The sequence below is a fragment of the Pseudophryne corroboree genome, chromosome 1 (assembly GCF_028390025.1).
Source record: "Pseudophryne corroboree isolate aPseCor3 chromosome 1, aPseCor3.hap2, whole genome shotgun sequence".
NCBI classification, from domain to species: Eukaryota; Metazoa; Chordata; class Amphibia; order Anura; family Myobatrachidae; genus Pseudophryne; species Pseudophryne corroboree.
In genome coordinates this window covers 642,202,772-642,226,096 of record NC_086444.1, presented here as the reverse complement: position 1 = coordinate 642,226,096, position 23,325 = coordinate 642,202,772, and the positions used below count along the sequence as shown (strand labels likewise).

Sequence of the window (23,325 nt, the reverse complement as noted above, 5' to 3'; positions counted from 1 at the left end):
AAGCTTCCAGTTAGAAACGCTAGCTCCAATAATTTTCATTTCTTTTTATACTGAACACTTTTTACACAATACTTTATTGGAGTTATTCTAGCACAAAAACAAAAAAGGGTTTAATAGTTTTATAGATGACACCATATGTAAAAAAAATAAAGTGCAAGTTAAGTTAATTTATCTTTAGATTAGAGTAAAATGTGTGTCAAAGAGATCACATGGAACCAAATAAAGCAGTATTGTTAACAAAATAATTGTAGGTACTGATACGCCCACTTCCAAATGTGTATTGCACTGTAACCATTGAAGTAGTATCGGTATCATATATGATCAAACAGCAGACACAAACTAAATTGTATTTCACAAAAACTTTATTAGAATGAAAATATATATATATATATATATATATATATATATATATTTATTAGACACAACTCTGATATCCACATATACACTCCGATAACTGAAATCAGTGCAAATTAATTGACCAAACAAAGATATTTACAGCTGTATTACCAAAATATACATTTTTATATTCTTAACCCATACTGTAGCACGACAGCTTTTAAATACAAAATATTACATTTCGGAAACAACCAGAAATCATTTAGATCAACACAGTGGTTTGCAAATAAGACAAAAGGACACATGTAACACCAAAAAAACTTCAAGCTTAAACCACAAGTAAACAAAAGAGTGATGTGAATTTTATATACAAAATACAACGGCTAGAATAAAATGAAAGCAACATTATTCTTACATTTCAAAAACAAAACAAAAAAAGAACATGGTACAATGGATGGGTTGTGAGTGATGTGTTGACTTTCTGCTTACAGAAGGAAAATACTTAGTCAACCTTTTTATGGGGGAAATCGTATTGTTACAGAGGTAATACAAACTTATTTAGGCATAAAATATATAAATATTTCTTCTACTGGGGTAAATTAATTAGCCGCGGTTAATTACCACTGCTTAATGATTCCTAGGGTGTAATTCAGTAATCTCTGATAGCCGGCACTATCAGGGATTTTGTTTTACATGTCCAGTGTCAGGAGAAACAAAATGTGTGCCGTGTTTTTACGGCTGAGATAGTGAAAACACATGGATCTAGGAACTTATCTTGGATCCTATGTGTTTTCGCACGATGGGATAAAAGAAAAATAAATCACAAAAAGACCTTTTTTTTTTTGCATTAAAATCTACAGCAATCAATTGGATTCTCCCCCTAACGGGTATATTTACTAAGGTGCAGATTTTTTTTTTTTAGAAGTGGAGATGTTGCCCATACCAACCAGATTCTACTTAACATTTATCTAGCTGCTTCTAGCAGATAATAGATAGAATGCAATTGGTTGCTATGGGAAACATCTCCATTTCTTTAAAGAAAAAAAAACCTTTAGTAAATGTACCCCAAAGTGTGTAATTGAGCAGCAATAAATGTACTGTGATTCAATGAAAACAAACTTCCAAAATACATTACAGTAGGTGCTTTTGAAGTCTATATAGTAGAAAGGCCATTCTATGAAGCTAAAACATTTATACTCCTATCAATATAAAAAAAAGTAAGCAAAAATTGGATAATTTCCTTTCCTTTGAGAACATAAAATACATAAAATAAAGCAGAGAAAAACACCAGGTAAGGCCAGGTACACTCTAGATTATCTATAGCCCAATCCCACGGATTGGAGCAACATATCAGATACATCGTCTAGCGTGTACCCATGATACGCACGCTCCCGCAAGTCACTGGTGACATCCCCCGTAGCCCTGCAACAGAGCCAATGGGGGATGCCGCTAGCGATTACATGCAGCATGTTACGTGCCCCCCCCAGTTGCATGCAGTATGGACAAGTGTGTAGGCACTTGCTGCATGCCGAGTTCCCGTCGGCAGCAATGGTGGGCTGGTATCACACAGAATTTTGCTGACTTTATATTTGGCTAGGGAATTTTCACAAGCAACTTTAGTGCCCCCCTCCAACCCAATCTGCCCAGCTTTCACAGGGATATGTAATTTTTCTCCCAGAGAATGCTTCAGCACATAGAATACTGTGGTTAGTCCTCATAGTACGGTATATGAATCAGTGACCCAGCACAGAGCGAGACAGCACTCTGACACTGCTGACAGCAGAGGAAGTTTCCTGGAGGGAGGAGCTGCCCCATGTGCGCTCCAGAGTGTGCACTGTCCTCCCCTCTGTTGTGCTTTCTCTGGACAAATGGGACTCACTTGGCCAATATGTATTCATTTAGGCCAATATGTATTCATTTATAGTAAGATAATGTTGCTTTCTATTTTATTACTTGCATTCCTGGTGATAAGCTATTGATTATTTGGCATGCATTTTATTAATTTAAAACACAGTATGCTAAACAATTAATGGTCATCAATGACCAGTAGGCTAATTATCACTACTACAGTAGATCTGAAATTTGGTATATGAAGGCACAATGGAATAATGAGGCTAGTTATAATTATGTAAAACTCACAATACAAACAATTAAAGGTTAATATTACTAAATTAGATATATTTCTGCTATTTCCCATACCATCAAATATATATTATAAGAATAGGTTTCATTCAGTAGCCTGGAATATTTATTGTTATAAGGAATTACACATCTACATAAACGTATAAAAAAACTTTTTATCATCATGAAAAATAAACTCTACTAAATCAAAACATGTGATCGAAATGAAAAAACAAAATCACTTGAGGAAAATGGTTTGCTAACATTGTATATAAACTACTTCCTAAAATCGTTTGTTGTACAAATAAATATAAAAATGACATGATTAATAACTCTAATCAAAACTTGCATTTGTGTGCTGACATTTAAGTGTGTATTACTTATATCACTAAACATGCTATATTAGTTACCGCACAGAATATCACACTGCTCCATAGCTATTTTGTTTCACCATAAATAAATATTTTATTTTCGTAGTGCATTAATGTCATAATGGTCACAAGTTAAATATGCCACCTAATCTAAAACATGTGGATTTGGCAGATAGATTAGACACATTACTGATATTGAAAAAAATTGAAATAATCGTAACTGCAAAATTTTATCTGTATTGCAGATTTAGAATAAAGTTAAAACATACTTGTCATACTGTACTATATGCTCATTATGGTCTATTTTAATTTCCAAATGTGTAACTAATGGACACTTCTAGAAATGTGTTTAACCACTTACCTGGCATAGTTGCATGGGATGTGATTACAGCATGTTAAGCCCATCATACGCTGGGCGACTACAAAGGACGATATGAATGATCATCTTTTTTGCAAGATCTATCATTCAAATCGTCCAGTGCGTATGGATGAATGATGAACGATGTGTGCACCTGCATGTCGTTCTTGTTCATCCATGATCTACTGAACATACAGCTCATGCTATATGCCCTCTAGGCATATTGTTCTCATTAAATAATATTTAAGTAGCTTTTTATAAATATGTTTTAAATGTATTTAAACATTTAAGAAAACTGTCAATTTGTGAACGGTTGTTGGAAAAAAAATTAGCCAGTTAAGTGGTCATCATCTATTTCTGGAAGATATGATTAAGTATATATATTTTTCTAGTCACCGCTTTGTAACTAACTTTTAAGGTATCTTCAAACATTGAATTATCTTGGTTTCTTGTATTATTGTAATGTAAAAGGCAGTGGGTTTTTAATGCACACAAATATACATGTTCTCTCTGCGACATTTGAATACAAATTCCTATTGGTTTATCAATTTTTTTTTTTTTTTTTGTAAAGGACAAACTACTCAACATGTATGGAGTGCACACATTGTAAACAGCTAATTTCACAATTACTGTTCAAACATTTTATCCCCAAAAATTACTTTTAAAATAAAACGCTTGTTTTAAACAATGTTTTACCACAAATAAAAGGCTTCTTTAAATGACTGATTTCTAAAAATTATTTAATTAAAAATCCTTAAAGCAAATTATCCTAATTTTATATTAATATTGGACTATATTTACTACAGTTTTTTTTTTTTTTTACAATTAAATTAATAAATAATGTGTTATTTAAGATTTCTATTTATTAATTCCACTAATATATGTATTGCTGTATAGCATTGTGTAGTCCCTTGGAATTGTGTTGTTCAATCTTACACAGCATTAAAATTAGTTAAAAAAAATAAATCTTGCTGTATATATAGCTAAATTCACCATAAACAAAAGCTAAATTTACAAAGACATACATTTTCTAAAGAGCCAGGGAAAATGTACATATATATAAATATATATATATGAGAGAGAGAGGGGGGGGGGGAGGGGGCGAGAGAGATACACACACACACGAGTCTAAGGGTAAAATATAAAAAGTAATAAGTCACCTGTTAAATTCACCAACTTCTGCATTCTCTCTGCTGGTAGTATAACTCTGGTATTCTGTCAGTATTGACTAATTATAAGTTTCATTTTACAGATTGATTTGCAAAGGACATTATGTTTTAAAACACTGATGCATGTCACAGCACAGTACCCTGTATAATCCACAGAACAGTTATGCTCTAAAATGCACCAAATGTTGGTATAAGTGTCTCATGCTGAGGTATGTAAGATATTATATGAAAGTTTCCAGGTAGAGGAGCTTTGGCTTGTTTCTTCTCATTAAGGAAAAGACTAGATAAACTAAATATGATGTTACAATGTTTTCTAACTTGTTTTTTTGAAAACATTTAATAAATTAATTTAGCAGCAAATGTCTACACCACTGATGTCCCATGTGAATATGCCCCCCCATATACACGTTCACACACATCTGAGTACATTATCTGCAGAGATTTGTATCTAAAAATCCACTACCTGACCTTTTCAAAGTGTGTGTGTGTGTGTGTGTGTGTGTGTGTGTGTGTGTGTGTGTGTGTGTATATATATATATATATATATATATATATATAGTAGGGCACTTGAGATTTTACTACGTACTATTATGTAAATGTCTATTTAAATGTCAATGTAGCTTTAATATAAAAGTGCTTAGATATTAATACATACTGAAGTTTGATACAATACTTATACTCTACAAATACATGAATTTGTTACTTTTACAGCTACACAATACAAAGTCACTTTATCCTTATTTTGGTAAAACCTGATCATGCTCATTAAGTGATCATAAAAAAAAGTTTTTTTTAATCATCTAAATATAAAGTATAAATAATTGAGTTTTCCATTTGCCAGATATTTTGTAGTTGAAAATAATAGCTAATCACAATCATTAACAACCAGTCCTTTTTAAGAAATAAATTCAGACATAATACATAAATAATAAATACTTCCTGGATGTTTTCAAACATTCAAAGGATGCTAAATCACATTACAAAAATGTTTTCTGAGCTCCAACCTAACCCAATGTTTTGCAAAACGATGTATATTGTATGTGGTGTTTGTTCATAACACCATATGATCCTTGGCAAAATGTAGTTATTCATATTTTCCTTGCATGACCTTACATAAAGTTACTAACCAGCTTAAATGTCTAGGAAATTCTGTACATCATATTGATAATCCCATATAAATAAACTTCTAAAATAAGACTTTACGTACAGTACTTTATGCATTGGGGGGGGGACACGACTTTTTGGAATGTGGGTTGCCGATTAAATAACCCATACAGGACTCTTCCATAAATTCCATTTTAGGCTTCAAGCATTTGAACGCTAATCATAATTCACTGTACAGTATAAAACATGCAGAAATGTAACAAAAGTAATAATTACAAATCATTGCTATATCTAGGAATGACTATTATAGAAAATGGGCACCCAAGGCACAGTGTCTAAGCCAAAAACAACCACATTGCACGTTTGCAGCCATGTTGCATCATGCATAAGCTGTTACCTTTATCAAGGTAGAATAATATCTAGATATACAAGGCTACAGTCCTGATTATTTTGTTATTACTGTTAAGTCTTTCACAGTCATACTGTTACTAGAAGCTGCAGAGGCGTTCTGCAAAACACACGAAGACTATACAGCTATACTATGGAAGAAGAGTTTTCGGTCTGCTAGCGTGTTGCAGAAGACAGGTAGATGGACTCCAGTCCTGTCGTTGCCTTAGGTCCGCATTGCAGTGTTTTATGGGAAAGTTCCAGTACAGATGCCATTATTCTTAGCTTCCATTGTCATTGAGTGTAACAGAATCTCCTTTTGCCTCTTTGGAGCTTGAAGAAGTTTTCTTTTGTTTCTGTTTAGACTTCTTCAGCATGTGAACCTATATAGGAAAAAAAACAACTTGTTTTCATTTTGTTAGTGGCAGAAAAAAAAATCATATTCTATGTGCTAAAAACGGTCTAAACCAAAAGACTTTATTGGAGAAGAAAGGAAGTTGGTTAGTATTCCATCGCAGAGATGACACTGAAATGATCTGCATAATTGTGTGCATGTTCATAAATGTGCTCTGCAGATGACCAACATAATTCCCATTGACCACTATAGTTCCTAACTGGCACAATCGCTGAATCATCATATGCAAGTCTGACCAAGCATGTGTAGCCACATTGGCTAAAGATACTTTCTCTTTGTGCTAGGACCATGCTGTAAGCCCAACTAAGCTATATGAAGCTCTTTGAGGCGTAGGCACATACTTTAAATAGTAATAAATACTGCAGATTTGTTGGCTTGTAGTTGTTTGAAAAAAAAAAAAAAGGATTGGATAAGTAGTTGTTCTGCTACCTTTGGTCCGGCTGCCGAAATAATGATCTGTCCTGGTGGCTGGATCCAGGGCTCACCATCCACTTGGACGGGAATAGGTTTTAGAAGTGTTACTCGGAAATATGAACCTTGTGCAATGCGAATTCCAGAACGGAGTCCCCCTTGGACCTGACCCTAGCAACACAAGTGGATTTACAATGATACAGGTATATTGCAATTTAATATGACATACATTACACATAGGGGTTAGTCATCTTGGTAAGGAAAGAGTATACTCCAAAAATGTAAATGCTGATTATGAGTTTAATATCAAGTTTAGAATACTTCACAGTTAAATGCTTTCTCCCCATGGTCATATAAATTATAGGTTTTAAGTGTAAGCTGATCAAATATTTTATTTCTTTATTTAGATAATATTTGCTGCTAACCTCACATAGATATATAGTGTACCCTCTAGCACCCTGCACCTAATCAGTCATGAGGGCATATTTTAATTTTGAAGGGATTAATTGTAAACGTGATGTATCGCTATTGTATCGATACATCGACCTTGTAACTATCAACCACCTCCTGAAATGACAGTGTATGTACTCACCATGTGAACAACACCAGTTACTCCAACAACTTCAAGCAATCCATCATCAATTCTTGGCTTTCCATATCGGTTATCATTATCAGAGCCCCACAGATCAGCTCCAGATCCCCAACTAACAAAAAAACAAAAGAAAAATGTGGTACAGTAAAATGTAATGTAATCTTGGTACAATTTGTGGTGTTTTATCATGTATTCTGTTGCCGCATATTGGCAGGCTTACATTATGCTTCTTTTTACAATGTGTTTGCACCCATGGATCACAGACATACAGAAACATGAAGGCTTCTGGCCGACTTGGCAGCAGTCTGTGGGCTGATGTAGGAACAATAGATTGCAAACTGCACTGGGCAGGAACTGCAGTAATGTGACTGGTTACAGTTGTCTGTGCATGGCCGAGTAATATGCTGGTGCTATATAGATAACGTATGCAATTGACAATGATATTCCTTTTGCATGATTGCAGATATCTATTATATAATCTCTTATGGTGCCAGTCTAGGGCAGGCCTGGCCAACCTGTGGCTCTCCAGATGTTGTGAAACTACACATCCCAGAACGCCCTGACAAAGTTTTAGCATTCCCTAATAGCAAAATTGTGGAAGGGCATTCTGGGATGTGTAATTTCAAAACAGCATCTGCATCATGTGGGAGACCATACTCGATCACTATTCTACTATACCAGGGCCAGGGGTGGACAGTTAAATCTGAGAGAGAGGGAAGAAAGCAAGATACTGATGGGAGGAAAAAGGGGAGTGATAGATCGATGGGAGTAATAAAGAAAAGATAGCAAAAAGAGATGAAAGAGGGGGAAAAAAAAATTCAGTGCAACACTGAACAGTAGTAACCAGACAAATGAATGGGTCCAAAATACTTGTTTTTCTGTATTCTTATTAGTATTTGTTTACGAAGGTTAAAAAAAAAATAATGAAAAAGAACATTTCTGTTAAAATGAAGAAAAATTATTGGAGAATTGCCGTATCAAATTACCAACCTGGGGATATTTAGGAAGATAAGCCCTTCTATATTTGGCAGCTCCACCTCTTGTTGATCAACCTGGAGTTTTAAATCTTTGTGTAAATTTCGATTGTGACTTAGCTTCTGCAAACCAGCTCTGACATAGACACCTTTATTGTGGAACCTTTCAGAGAAAGTCATGAGTTTACAACAAATTTATTTTACAATCTATATAGTAAGTATATTGTTACAGTCAAAGGCCAAATAAGACAATAGAACGTTATGGCCCATCTAACTACACCCGATTCTGGTTCTACAATGTATGGCACTTGTAATTTACGTAGAATAAATGTGAAACTAGCCAAAGCAATCACAGTCTAGCTGTACTGAATAATTATTAATTTTAAATTAAGAATAAATATTAACTATTAGAGAGCATTCATTTAGGCTAGGACCAGTGATCAGCTGGAAGAGTATAAATTACCTGCTATTGAATTTTCCAGGCTCAATTTCACGGGCATGATGAAAATCCAAACTTAACTCTGCATCAATTCCAATCCCGCAATAGTTGTTCATTTGAACAATCTGGAAAAGCAAAAAGATGGGGAAAGGAGGTCCAAACTTAATCATGACTTTATATTATACTCTAGTAGAAATCTAGATTTATAGTAAATTACAGTAGTATAAAGATCACAGATCTAGCAAAGGGGTGCAGTCAAAATGGCGGCTGTCGGGATCCCGGCATTCAGGAGACAGACACTGGAATCCTGACAGCCGCCATTTTGTAGATGGGTGGAATATCGACAATTGACCGTAATTCCCACCAACCGAGTTGGAATAGAACCTGTGGTGCGTAATGTTCACCACCAGTCCCAATGTGTGGTGAGCGCATTCGCTGCCAGTATTACATACCGGATCCCTGGTAGGTGACTGCTAATACCCAATTATTTTTTAAGGGCACATTATTCCTAGAAATAATACTTCTAATCCCAAGGATCTCCGCATTACTTTCCATACATCAGAGAAGTATAGGAGCACTTCTCTATTCTCTGGAAATAGCACATCAACCCAAGCATCCAAACAAAATATGAACGGGACTAGTTACCAGCACGTCAAAATGATGGAACATCATAACCGTAACGTCAGCGGCAGCGCCTCTGTGCCCCCAAATGGAGCAACACATGAACTGCTCCGCCGGGTGCCATCTAGTGGCCACCAGCGCACAAAAAACACTTGAATTGCCCTCATAGCGGTGAGGAGCAGCGTTAGCCTTGTATTATATAGGATCATCAAGTCAGGGTTTTTTTAACATGCTGGATTTTGCTGATTCCCCGATACACCTCCGATCATGGACATCTGTTGAGCTGTGTTTTTTTTCTTCTAATCAGATTAACGTTGGGTAATCGCCCAGTTTATGTATAGCACGCATTATGTGCTATATTTCATTTTACAAACTGCAAGCACATTCTACAAACTAATTTTCAAATTAGTCAATTTTACAGTCTTGAATTCCGCCAATAATTTGGAACTTATTCTAAAACAATTATAAAGCAGGCACGGTATTGTACAGTACCGTAGCATTTATGGTAACCTATGTAAGATCATTATGGAATATTTTGTTAATGAAAAAATTAGGCTGGTGTCAAACAGTGCCTACCTTTGAGACCATAAAATTTTAACTTGGAGGCGGATCTAGAAAAGCTTGGAGAGAGATAAAGTACCAATCAGCTCCTGTCATTTTGCAAATAGACTGTAAAATAACAGAAGCTGATTGGATAGTACTTTATCTCTCTCCAAACATTGACAAAGCTCTCCCTAGTCTCGTGAGACGAATCTGCCACCACTTTGTATATGGGTGTCTTGTATACTTTTTGCAAAATCTTGCTTGCATTTGAGATATTTTTTGCCACCCACCCATGAAACAGAATTGTAGAGAAGGGAGTGTGATCACGGCTGCTGCGTTACGTCACACGCAGCCGCCGTGATCGTGAACTGCGCCGGTAGGAACCATCAGTAATTTCTACCATGAAGCAGAAATTACGAGACGATCACTATTTCTGCTTCATCAAGGGGGAGGCGCCAGTCAGCATGCTGGGCAGCCTTACCCAGCAATGGGTGGCCCCCAGCATGCTAGGAAAAGGATAGCAAATTCTGCTAATAAGCAGAATTTGCTATCCTTACTGAATTAGGCCCAAAGTGCACAGAGCTATATAATTACAGAAGCACAAACAACCTGAGGCAGCAATTAGCACTCATTTCTGCTTGCAGCTTTGTATTTTAGGCAGCTTGAGGTTTTTTGAGATCATGAAATATTGTAGAGTTAACTCCTTTGGCCTTCAATACCACCTCTATGCTGATGACACACAACTCTACCTCTCCTCTCCTGATCTGTCCCCCTCTGTCTTTTCTCAGGTTTCCAGCTTCCTCTCCGCCATCTCCTCCTGGATGTCTGAGCACTCTCTGAAGCTAAATATGTATAAAACTGAATTCATTATCTTTCCCCCAACTGGAGTAACACCCCCTACCAATATCTCTATCACTGCTGACAACACCACCATCTCCCCCGTTCCCCAACTCCGCTGCTTGGGCGTCACTCTTGACTTCTCCCTCTCCTTTGCACCCCACATCCAAGCTCTGGCACAATCCTGTCGGCTCCAGCTACGCAACATTGCTCGCATCAGGCCATTTCTCTCCCAGAGTGCAACTAAACTTATCCACTCACTGGTCATCTCATGACTCGACAACTGCAATGTTCTCCTCACTGGCCTCGCTTGCTCCCCTCCAATCTGTCCTCAACTCCGCAGCTAGGCTTCTCTTCCGCTCCTGCAGCTCCACATCTGCCACTCCCATTCGACAAAATCTGCACTGGCTCCCATTCCCCTACAGAATCCTCTTCAAACTCCTCACATACAAGGCCATCTCTAATTCCACTGCTCCCTACATCTCCAACCTCCTCTCCATTCATACTCCCTCCCACCCTCTACGGTTGGCCAATGACTGTCGCCTCTTCTCTTCCCTGGTCACTGCTTCTCATGCTCAAGTTCAAGATTTTGCCCGCGCTGCACCCCTTCAGTGAAACGCGCTCCCCCGCTCCATTAGACCTTGCAAAACTTCAAACAGACACTAAAACCCACCTATTCATCAAAGCGTACCCTTTTAACCTAGTCCTGAGGCTGCTCCTCCATCCCCCTGCCTCATGCATTGGAACATCTCTGCTTTGCTTACATACTGCCATCAGGCTACCTCCCGCTTTCTTGCACCTCATGTCATCTGTCGCCCCTTCCCACTAGATTGTTAGCTCTTCAGAGCAGGGCCCTCTTTCCTCTTGTTGTCAAAGCCCTCTTCTCGACACATTTCACTCAAAGCTCTCTCCTACTCAGCGACCTCTATCTATGGCCGCCAGACCCAAATCGTACGATGATTACTCCCTCGCTACTTAGATCTTAGCTGTATTATGTTTTGAGAATTGTGGTGCTCTTTGTTACCTGTACTTTATTTTTGTTATTTACTTACTGTAATGCTAAGTTTCGTCTCCCTGGACTGTCCTTTGTGCAGCGCTGCGAAACACTTGTGGCGCATTATAAATAAAATATAATAATAATAATAGTTAAAGACTTTAAAATATCTCTAAGAGCGCAAACTCAAAAATGTATTCAGTATATGCATATATAAATATAATCCCCTGTAATATATTAAATTATTTGCTTTAACTGCAGCGTGAAAAAGTTGAACAAACTAAGGTCGGAATTCAAATAACAGCGGGAATTTACTGCGCCAGGAAAAGGGTGGTAGCCTCAGGCTGTATCTCCTGGGGCTATTAAATTACAGACCCTTTTTCTTGTGCTGTAAATGACCCACTACTGGACGTTAGCCCATAGAATCCGGGATAAACTCCCAGAGCTATGAGTTCACAGTCTCACGGCACCTGCGATCAGGGCATTTACCGCGGATATCTGTTCGAGCCGCCTTAGGCGCAAACATAAATCCGTGTTGATTGCAGCAGGATAGGACTGAATAGCCCTGGCAAATGAAATAGTCTGTGGAAATTAACCGCGGCTAATTTCATTGGCCCTATGTGGTAAATATGGAATTATCCTATAACTGTATACAAAATTTGCAAGAATATATAATTATTAATGGAGGAAAAAAAAAAAAAAGAACCATACCTTTGGTGGCTCAGGTTCTGAAATACCATTTTCCATTGAGTCAACAACCTCTTGAGCATCAAGTAGTATTGTCCAGCGGTCCATTAGGACATTTTCTGCTTCATCTACAGATAAGAGAACTGAATATGGATCCTCCCCACTGTAACCAGCTCCCCATCGAAGAACTCTTCCTAAATCATTTCCTGAAATAAAAAACACACACTTGAGCTTTCCATGTGAAAAATGTAGCTCTCTATTCTATGTCTGTTCTATTCTATATCTGTTGAATGCATGTGAGAAAACCATCTCTCCAGTAGATGGCCCTGTTCTCTAACCTTGAACATATTCTCACTTTTCAATGCAAACACAGTTCACAACACTAGACAGAAGTGTTATAAGCAACCAGACTAAACACACGACAACCCATACTTCAACTTTACAATAAAATGAATCACAATCACATACTAAAACACTGAAAAGTAGCAACAGTGGTTCATGGCGCATAATAACTTGCAAATTACTGGATATGTAAAACGATATTTATTGCATAAGCTATGCACAAGAGCAACTATTTTCTGCACGACGTATAAAGTTCTGCTAGATTTCCATCTTAACAAGAGCTGAAAAAAAGCTGTTTTGTGTGTGATAATATGGCTTTGTGCAATACCCATTCTGTTTTGTTGGTTTCACATTACAGGGAGTAGGGCTTTATGGATGCGGTTCTGTAGTGTTATTGTCACAGCTTCACACTGACAGGAAGAATAATGATTTGTGTCCTTGATGACAAATCCTCCTTTTATTGTTTACAGTTGTGTTAATATAACAACAGTGCCTCTATTTAGGACAGGCATCACAGGCCCTAGATAAATCCCACTAATAAATCTCCATTGTTCAACCGGGGTGTAGTATGGTATGCCGGCGGCCGGGCTCCCGGAGACTAGCATACCGGCGACGGGAGCCCGACCGCCGGCATACCGACAGTATGGCGAGTGCAAAGGAGCCCCTTGCGGGCGCGCCACGCTATTTATTCTCCCTCCAGGGGGGTCGTGGAACCCCACGAGGGAGAATATCTGTCGGTATGCCGGGTGTCGGGATCCCGGCGCCGGTATACTGTGCGCCGGGATCCCGACATTCGGCATACTGAAGACCACCCGTTCAACCGTACTGTGGAAAGACTTTGATAATGTTTCTTACAATTTCCAAATTAATACAATACAATGTTTAAAACAGCTTGCACAGAACACTTAAAAGAAAACAGGTATAATAGTAAATAATTTGCATATCAATGTCCATAATTATTTTATGAAAGTTTTTAAATCTCTATTGTTGCATATGAAGTTTAAAAATGAATGGAGTACATTCCCTTTACACTCCACCTACTGCACCAAGGTGATCCAGGGAAAATCAAGTGTCTGTAAAGACAGACCCAATATGCAGATCAGAAGACGTAAGTATGGCCAACCCCAACTACATCACGTCATGTGTCCATATTTGGGAGGTCAGATTACCTCATGATTGCCTTCTCCAAGGACACGGGGTAATTCAGAGTTGATCGCAGCAGCAAATTTGTTAGCAGTTGGGCAAAACCATGTGCATTGCAGGGGGGGCAGATATAACATGTGCAGAGAGAGTTAGATTTGGGTGGGTTATTTTGTTTCTGTGCAGAGTAATTACTGGCTGCTTTATTTTTACACTGCAATTTAGATTTCAGTTTGAACACACCCCACCCAAATCTAACTCTCTCTGCACATAGTATATCTGCCCCCCCCTGCAGTGCACATGGTTTTGCCCAACTGCTAACAAATTTGCTGCTGCGATCAACTCTGAATTAAGCCCACAGAGCACTGCCATAGAATGCTTATTTTATTCGTTGTGCATGTGAATGCCTTCTTAACTCATTATTTAATGTTCTCCTAGTGGTAATGATCAGTTTATATTCCCCTTATTTCTGTCAGCGTTGTTTTCATGTATAAAATGGTGTCATGTACAAATCAATGTGGACTTACCTGTTCCCAGCGGTAGGACAGCTATAGAAGGTTCTGTACAAACTAACTTGTGTCGTATTTCCTCAAGGGCACCAAGTACCCAACCGACTGTACCATCGCCACCACATACTAGTACTCGAAAATAGGGAACTTGAGAGAATGTATGAAATCTGAATGGAATAAAATAACCATTAAAATGTATAATCGGTGACATAGGGGTTAATGTAGCAAGATATTAACAGTTGTGGGGTACATTAATTGTTTCAACAGAAAGTAAGTCAATTAAAGATTGTTTTTTATTTTATATATCCATAGAAGAAATCTGATTTATTAGGTCTTAATATTATGAGATGCGCTCAGGATCCTGGCAGTTGGAATACAGACAGCGATGATCTGCTCTCAGCCCCCTTCTCTTTGTTTTTTTTATACTTCCACCTTTGGTGGTCTTACTAGCTCCTGTCGGCCTTTAATAGCACACCTACACTGATTATAGCCACATTTACATTCCCTTACAAGTCTTACTTCCTACGTGTCCAACTGTCTATCTGCTATCTCCTTATAGATGTCACAGCACGTTCTCAAACTCAAAGGGGGCTACATAATGGGGGTAATTCCAAGTTGATCACAGCAGGATTTTTGTTAGCAGTTGGGCAAAACCATGTGCACTGCAGGGGAGGCAGATATAACATGTGCAGAGAGTTAGATTTGGGTGGGGTGTGTTCAATCTGCAATCTAATTTGCAGTGTAAACATAAAGCAGCCAGTATTTACCCTGCACAGAAACAAAATAACCCACTCAAATCTAACTCTTTCTGCACATGTTATATCTGCCTCCCCTGCCGTGCACATGGTTTTGCCTAACTGCTAAGAAAAATCCTGCTGCGATCAACTTGGAATTACCCCCAATGTTAGATTTTATGAAACCTTCGGAAAATTTAAAGCAGTAATGAGCTATAAGACGGAACCAGTCTTGGTGCTTTAAATTTAACGGAAATCTCACCTGTTCTGTAAATTCACAACTTATTATATAACTCCCAATGTCTAAAACAGCGCTCATTGTCATTCCTCCCTTCAGAATCTCCACACATCTCCTCCTCTCCCTGACCTTCGACAACACCACCCTTTCCTCTGTACTTTAAATGCGCAGTATGGGTGCCATAGGTAATTCCTTCATCACCTTCACTGCCCACATACAGTACCTCTACAAATCCTTCTGCTTCCACCTTTTGAACGTCTCCATAAACCACTTTCCTCACCTGCACTTATTATCTTGAACTCATGACCCCTGTGTTGTGGGGCAGTAAAGCTAGCCACTACACCACAGTGCTTGCCAATACACAGACGCTATGTACAATTGCATTTATAGACTGGCTAGATGCCATGGTAGCAGATTTGTTTAACAACATACCATATCTTGGAGTGCTGTAATAATGAGATATTCATACAATGTAAACATTCTAAAGCACCCCAGCCTCATCAGTCAAGTCCCATCATCATTTTAAGAAATGCATTAAAACAGGCAGCGCATACAGTAGTTTACAACCTCTCAATAAAACTTCCAAGCACACTTACACAACTATAGCCCGTGCAGACTAGAATATCATACTTTTCTCTGTGACATCGCTTCTGAATACAATCAGAAATCAATTCCAATGCATTTAAAATACCTCTTTCAGATAAATGCTGTCTTACATAGCATACAGTCGTCTTATTAGAGATCTTTGGTCAATATGTTCCATAATCCTTGTTGCAAACAATGTACCTGGAACACACACTGCAGTGGGCATATTTGCCTTTACTGTAGGTAACGAGCTGTTTTATAGTGAATAAAAGCACCTCATTTATAGATAAACTTGTTCTGTGGTTACTCAAGCTTTTAGATCTAGTATGTGTCAGTATAGGGCCATCCCTTCCACTTTCCTGTGTACCCCATCTAGTCAATAACCATCCATGCTGCAGATTGCTTCTTAGGTGCTGCTGCCATCACTATATTCAAATATAGCAAATGCATTTTAAGTAACCCCTGTAGCATAACAAATACATAGATTATAAGCATATACAATACTTCTGACTGGCTTTCCCTAATATTTACCTAAAGCAGTTTCGCTGTACCCTATACTAGGCATTTAGAAACCGCCCTCTCCCCTTTAAATACTGCATCTGTGCAGCTATTGTGGACCAGTTCCATAACTTCATGCAAGCAACAGATGGCATATTCTAAAATATATACTAGGATTTTCTGGCAAAGTTGTATTTGAAAACATTTATACCAACTCATTTTAGTTTCCCACTGCATACTTTAATCAAAACAAAACATAGGAAAAAGTTCAAATATTTTAAAAAATAATGCATTGTACCTGACTGTTTACTACTATTTTATAAGGGTGAATCAGAAAGCTTCAGCGGTTACTTAAATGGAAGGAATGGAAAGTCACATTTCCGTAAAGCATAATAAAGCCCATGAAATTTTCATTCACACACAGTTTTCAGCTCACACCAGACAAGTGGAAACTTCAAGTCCTGCTCTTTACTAACTTGGCTGTTCCCGTAGATACATAACACAACAAAAAACACACACATTCCCGTGCCTGTCATCTATACTATTCTACCTGCTGTTTTTTTCCATTCAAGTGTGAAACTTTACGAGTAGCTATTATTAGAAAACAAAACCAGAGATTCTTGTGCATTTGATTTTTATCTAGCACAACTCCTCTAATGTATATGCATTTTGTATAAATGTAGTGGAAAAGGATTCTAAGCATTAAATAAAAGGAAGCGATACTTTAAAGCCAACATAATTCATTACACAGGTAAACAGGTCTTAAAAAATAAAAAAGTAGCTGAGGAAACTCCAAATAAAAGGTGCTGCAAGGATAAAACAAACCACATATATATCTAAACTGTGAAATATAGTTGTGTGAGACTGTATTTGCAAGCTATTAGAAACTAACCTAAGATGTACACAGGGGGGACACGAGAGGGTATCCAGTCTATAGATTTACACTAAAAAGGTCCACAGTCAATAGGTCGATCACTAATGGTAGATCTGCATTAAATAGGACAGGGTTAAAAGGTCGACATGTAAAAGGTAGACCGGTTCAAAAGGTCAACAAGCTTTTTAAATCTTTTTTACAAATTTTTCATACTTTACCATCCAAGTGGACTACGATTGGGAATAGTAACCTTGCCCATGCGAGGGGACACAGTACACTCATGAGGCTTTTTTGTGGTAGAAAAATGACAAAACACCCCTCAAAAATTACATAAATTGTGTCAACCTTTTCCATGTTTACCTTTTCACACTTTCAACCTTTATTACCGCCTACCTATTCCATGTCGACCGTTGGACCTTGTTGACCTAACTCATGTCAACCATTAATGATCGACCTACTGACTGTAGATCTTTTTAGTATAGACTTAATGATCCACACACCATGAGAGTGATATACAGAGTAATGGATGTCACAGAAATTTGCAATACCACTTTCACACAAAAAAGGCCCTAAATCCTGGCTTTTACCGGACTTTTGAGTGCCAGGTTGTTTTGCTGGTCTCAGCCAGACTCCTTATTTTACACAAAAAAGCAATTTACCGGGTGAAGCAGGTTTCCTGATCAACACTGGTATTTCTCGTGAGTGAAAGTGTCAACCCAGGTCTTGACCCTGGTAAAAACCAAGTTCGAAGTCCTGGCAATTTCAACACAGATTGACCCTTTCACACATAAAAAGGACCCTTTGTTGATCAGCAAATTACCGGGTAAACGTGCTTGACCCAGGAAATTGCTTTTCTGTTTGAAACCGTATTCTTTTCAGATCACTTTAAAAAACAATAAAGAAAAACAGGTATGAAAGTTTTGTTTAAAAAGACGAATAGAGTTTTTTCCTAGTAAAAAAAAAAAAAAATCACAGGATTATGAAATTGACAAATACTATAATACATTTTCTGATGAAAATTGGACAGTCGTGTTAGGCTTAAAAGTAAGCAAATGTTATCAGCACATTTATTTTGCATTTGATGTTTAACTGCTAAAATGATTGTACCACGTAAAAAAAAACAAAAGAAAGATAATAACACATACCCAGGCAGTGGTCCCCCATTTGTCAGCTCAAAAACCTGATGTGGGTTTAGCAGCTTGCGGAAACTGTAGAGAAGATCACGGCCCTTGAGACCTCCACTCTTAGGGTTCACAAATACCAGCAGGGGGCAGGAATATTGAGGTAATTTTTCATGCTGGACAGAACAAAACATTTAGAAACATAGTACTGTACATTCATACAATTCTTGTTAGCAAGAAAGAAAACGACCAGATGACCACCATGTAAGCAGAGTTGACACAGATTTTCTTTTGGAATGATGGGACTGAGAAACGCTGTATTTTCACTTTACCAGAGGAATTATAGCAGAGCACTGTGACGCTGTCTTTGGGCATAATTCAGATGTGGTTGGAGTTGTTGTACTTCCTTGGAGGCAGCAGTGATAGCGCTGTATGATAATATAGCAGGAGAAGTCTATTACAAGCAGACGCCTTCTGCTGCAGTAGTGATCTGACCTGCATCCTAGGACGCATCGCATCACTCACCATCGGGTGACTTGCGGCATACACGGTGACACACAAGTTGCCCGTAGCAGAGGCCAGGAAATCTCTGCAACCATGGAGATCCCTGGTCTCTTTCTTATTAACCATAAGCACTAATCTATCAAACGAGTTTGTACTACATGAGATTACTTATGAACTACAATATCCTATACTATAGAGATTTAAGAGACATTGGTATTTCAGGAGTGGAGAGGTCAATTATGTTTATTAATTCACCCACTAATGGTATTTTTTTAAGAAACGTTAAATCTACATACATGTTTTTTTTATTTATATATGTTTATTCATTCAAATTAGAGTGTCAATAATAAAATTATTTTTACATTTATTGACCTTTCTTAGCTCCCCCAATTTCTGTATGTACACCCATTCACACATTGGCAGAATCAGTACTTTACGATGCACAGCGCACCTCCAACCACATCTGCTGCACTGCATAGGCCACAGTGCAGGTCTACAGGTTTCAATACAGTTGGGTGTGTATCAATAGATATACATTAAAAGGATAGTCAATAGGTTGACCCCATATGGTCGATATGCAAAAAGTCAACTAGGTGTAAGGTCAACAGGTACAAAAGCTCGACATGGTTAAAAAGGTCAACATGCAAATGGTCAACACTTTAAAAAAACAAAAAAAAAACTTTTGGACTGTCATGTTTCAGCGAATGTGATCACAATTCATGTACTGTGTCCGCTCACCATGCTTCAGGCACAGTGGCTTGCTCTGCCACGCCAGCACTCGCCACAGGTTACTATTCCCATTTGTAGTCGATGCAGATGGTAAATGAAGCAAAAATTGGAAATAAAGAAAAAGAAACAAAAAAAAGTGTGTCGACCATTGTCATGTCGACCTTTTGAAAATGTCAACCACTTGACTGTGTAATTAGACAATGTCTATCCAATGTCTGGAACCCAATACAGTTTAGTTATCCACGTACAGAAGAGATCCAGCATCACCCTGCTCACGTATAACTGAAATGAATGGTTTAATACTAATAGGAACAGCAGCTAAACTAGTACACGTAATTGCAGGAGGTGCCACCTGGCTTCTATTTTACCAGTCTTGCTATTAAACTGGGATGAGGAGCTAGGAAGAGGTATGCGGTCATCTATTTTGTTTGATAGGAAAAACTTACCTGGTACACAGTCCTGTTGTAAATAGCATTATACCATTAAATGTAAGAGACAGAGAAAGGTTAAGGCTCACACGTGTCACGTAACAAAGGGTCTTAATTCACTAATGATTACTAGTACTCTAATAAATCACAACTACAGGGGGGCTGTTTGAGGTTTTTTTTTTTTAACTGCATGGTCAAACCATACACAGTTAAAGCTTACCAAGAAGGCTCTGCAAGCAGACAATAAAAATAAATTTATTTATATTACTATTCATTTATATAATACCACCAATTGCGCAATGTTGCGCAGAAAATATTTGTCATGCACATTAGTCCGTGCTCCACCGAAGCTTACAGTATAAATTCCTAACACACATGCAATTATACACTTTTGTAGGAAGCCCTTAAACTACCAGTATGTTTTGGCGTGTGTGGAGAAACCAGATCACATGACGGAAACCTACACAAACACAGGCTTTCCGTTCCACTGCACATGCATGACCCACTAGCCAGGTCACTCATGCGCATTTCTGCCCAGTCTGGCCCGGCAAAGCATAAACTACACGCTAGCTGGTCCAGGTTTCTATCACTACAGCAACAGAGTATCAACCAGCTGCCTTTGCGAATTTTAAAAATAAAATGACGGCAGAAGTTTTAAGCTTTTCAATCACTACTTATTGCATGGATAGAAAAATCACATGTTCTAAACCAGGCCCCTAGATGAGCTTTATGATGTGGCCTGTGCAGGATGTACAACCATACACAGATTACAACTTTAAAAATCGCTGCCGCGAGTGGGGTGAAGTGAGATTGTCTACGACATCTCATTAATTTCTCAGGGCTACGACAGTGTACACAGAAAAAAAAACAATAAATAATTTACTTAGTGGATTGAGTGGTTGGGAAAGCAGGCGAAGATAAGACCATCTAACACATCATATTAAAAATATATAATACGGAGACGGGGGGTGCTGCAATTCTGCATTTAATGCAGGAGATATCTGTGATTCCTCTCTTGAGTTATAGGCCTTATAAAAACAGAATTACTTCATTTATTGACAATCAAGTGAAAATTGCTGTTTCCACAAAGGGGCAACACTGCTATAATTACAACCATTAATAGCATTGTAAATGGAGATCTTAATTATGGTCTAAACCACAGGTTCTCAAACTCAGTCCTCAGGACCCCACACGGTGCATATTTTGCAGGTCTCCTCAAAGAATCACAAGTGAAATAATTAGCTCCACCTGTGGACCTTTTAAAATGTGTTAGTGAGTAATTAATACACCTGTGCACTTGCTGGGTTACCTGCAAAACATGCACTGTGTGGGGTCCTGAGGACCGAGTTTGAGAACCACTGGTCTAAACTGCTCCAAAACAAATGAGCAGTACATTTGTAAAGTGAGACTTTCAATTCGTACTACTTTATCACTTACTACATGTTAACCTGGACTTCTGTTTGAGCCTGAGGAAGGCTCGAGTAGAAATCTGCCTAAAAACCCTGACTGCGGGTGCTGCAAATATGTTTACCAATATAGCTCCAGGTACTTATCCCAGAACTATAGATTAACGTACATTAGCCACAATTTTACTATGCGAGGAAAAGGGGTAGTCATTTAATAGCCTCTGGCGTAGAAGCTTGGAGATACCACACTTGTCCTCATGCTGTAAATTACCATAGCTAATTCAAGCTGGCCCCATGTTGCATAATGAATGGTTTGAGAAGACTCACTTCTTCCAGCACTTAAACTTCAGCATGTACTTTACGGTTTGTAAAAACCTTCACCGACAGTACTTAACATTTTTACAAAGATTACAAAAAAATTAAGGAAGAGAATGAAGCAAATAAACATGAAACTATAAAGAAACACAATTACCAGCAAGAATAAAATCTATAAAATGTACATATGTTGTCAAGGAAAAATGAAAATGGCCTGAAAAGAAATACATACTAAGGACCTCAGAGTGCACTGATGTAAAACCAATGAATTTTGTGCTGCGCATTCACTGCAGTTTGTAAATGAGATTATCCATTCAATGGAAGAGAATAATATTCTCCATCCATTTTGTCTCTGCAAACAAGAAATATGCTTAGGTGATGGAGAGGCTCCAAAATGTGAAGAGACGCAGCACCACTGGTGAATTTCCCATAATACACACGAGACGTGTGCCTAGGGGTGGCACCTGTGCATGTTTCATTACTGCCAGTCTGAAATTACAACTACAAATTCTTTCCACTCTTACTGTACACCATCTTGAGTTAGTGTGAATGGGTAGGACATGGGTGGACTGCCCCATAAGCTGTCCTACTTAGTAGATATGAATAAATGATGTCATAGCTCATGGCTTGCTTTATTATTAGGTTAAATCAGGGATGGGGAACCTTCGGCCCTCCAGCTGTTGTTGAACTACACATCCCAGCATGCCCTGCAACAGTTTTTGCATGGCCAAATAGCAAAATTGTTGCAAGGCATGCTGGTATGTGTAGTTCAACAACAGCTGGAGGGCTGAAGGTTCCCCATCCCTGGGTTAAATGATACTGTACTAAACAAGCAATCGCCAAATGACGCCTTATAATCAAACAATGAAAACATAAAAATCAGTCAGTAGGAATGGCCAATACTGCTGTGCCTAGGGTGCACCTTCACCTACTTCCTCCTCTCATGTCCACCATGTAGCAAAGTGAAAGCATCACAGCAAAAGTGTAACCACCATCGTGCGTGTGTGTGTGTATAATATATATATATATATATATATATATATATACACACACACACACACACACACATATATATATATATATATATATTCATATACACACACACGTACATATATACAGATACACGCATGCATACACACACCCCCATTGTAGTCACCGACTATGTTCCTAGCACTTTTCTTTCGTCAGTATGTCTAAATTAGGTGCATGAGGACCTAATTTAGGTCAGAAACTAGTTTTATTATAATACCTATATATAGTTATATCTATACACAAACAATGGGGGTAATTCAGAGTTGATCGCAGCAGCAAATTTGTTAGCAGTTGGGCAAAACCATGTGCACTGCAGGGGAGGCAGATATAACATGTGCAGAGAGAGTTAGATTTGGGTGGGTTATATTGTTTCTGTGCAGAGTAAATACTGGCTGCTTTATTTTTACACTACAATTTAGATTTCAGTTTGAACACACCCCACCCAAATCTAACTCTCTCTGCACATGTTATATCTGCCCCCCTGCAGTGCACATGGTTTTGCCCAATTGCA

The 23,325-nt window shown here is 38.1% G+C and overlaps 1 protein-coding gene across 1 annotated transcript in view; it reads right to left on the bottom strand.

The window, feature by feature from the left end:
- Nucleotides 1-344: 344 nt before the first annotated feature.
- DGKQ (diacylglycerol kinase theta) overlaps nucleotides 345-23,325 on the bottom strand; it is a 322,011-nt gene continuing 299,030 nt past the window's right edge. Inside the window, exons 16-23 of the mRNA XM_063914615.1 lie at nucleotides 18,425-18,576; nucleotides 14,369-14,517; nucleotides 12,384-12,565; nucleotides 8,702-8,802; nucleotides 8,255-8,401; nucleotides 7,265-7,376; nucleotides 6,691-6,843; nucleotides 345-6,229 (exon numbers count right to left, since the gene is read on the bottom strand). Coding sequence (XP_063770685.1) covers nucleotides 6,128-6,229; nucleotides 6,691-6,843; nucleotides 7,265-7,376; nucleotides 8,255-8,401; nucleotides 8,702-8,802; nucleotides 12,384-12,565; nucleotides 14,369-14,517; nucleotides 18,425-18,576 — 1,098 coding nt within the window. The 3' untranslated portion in view covers nucleotides 345-6,127. The remainder of the gene's footprint in view (nucleotides 6,230-6,690; nucleotides 6,844-7,264; nucleotides 7,377-8,254; nucleotides 8,402-8,701; nucleotides 8,803-12,383; nucleotides 12,566-14,368; nucleotides 14,518-18,424; nucleotides 18,577-23,325) is intronic.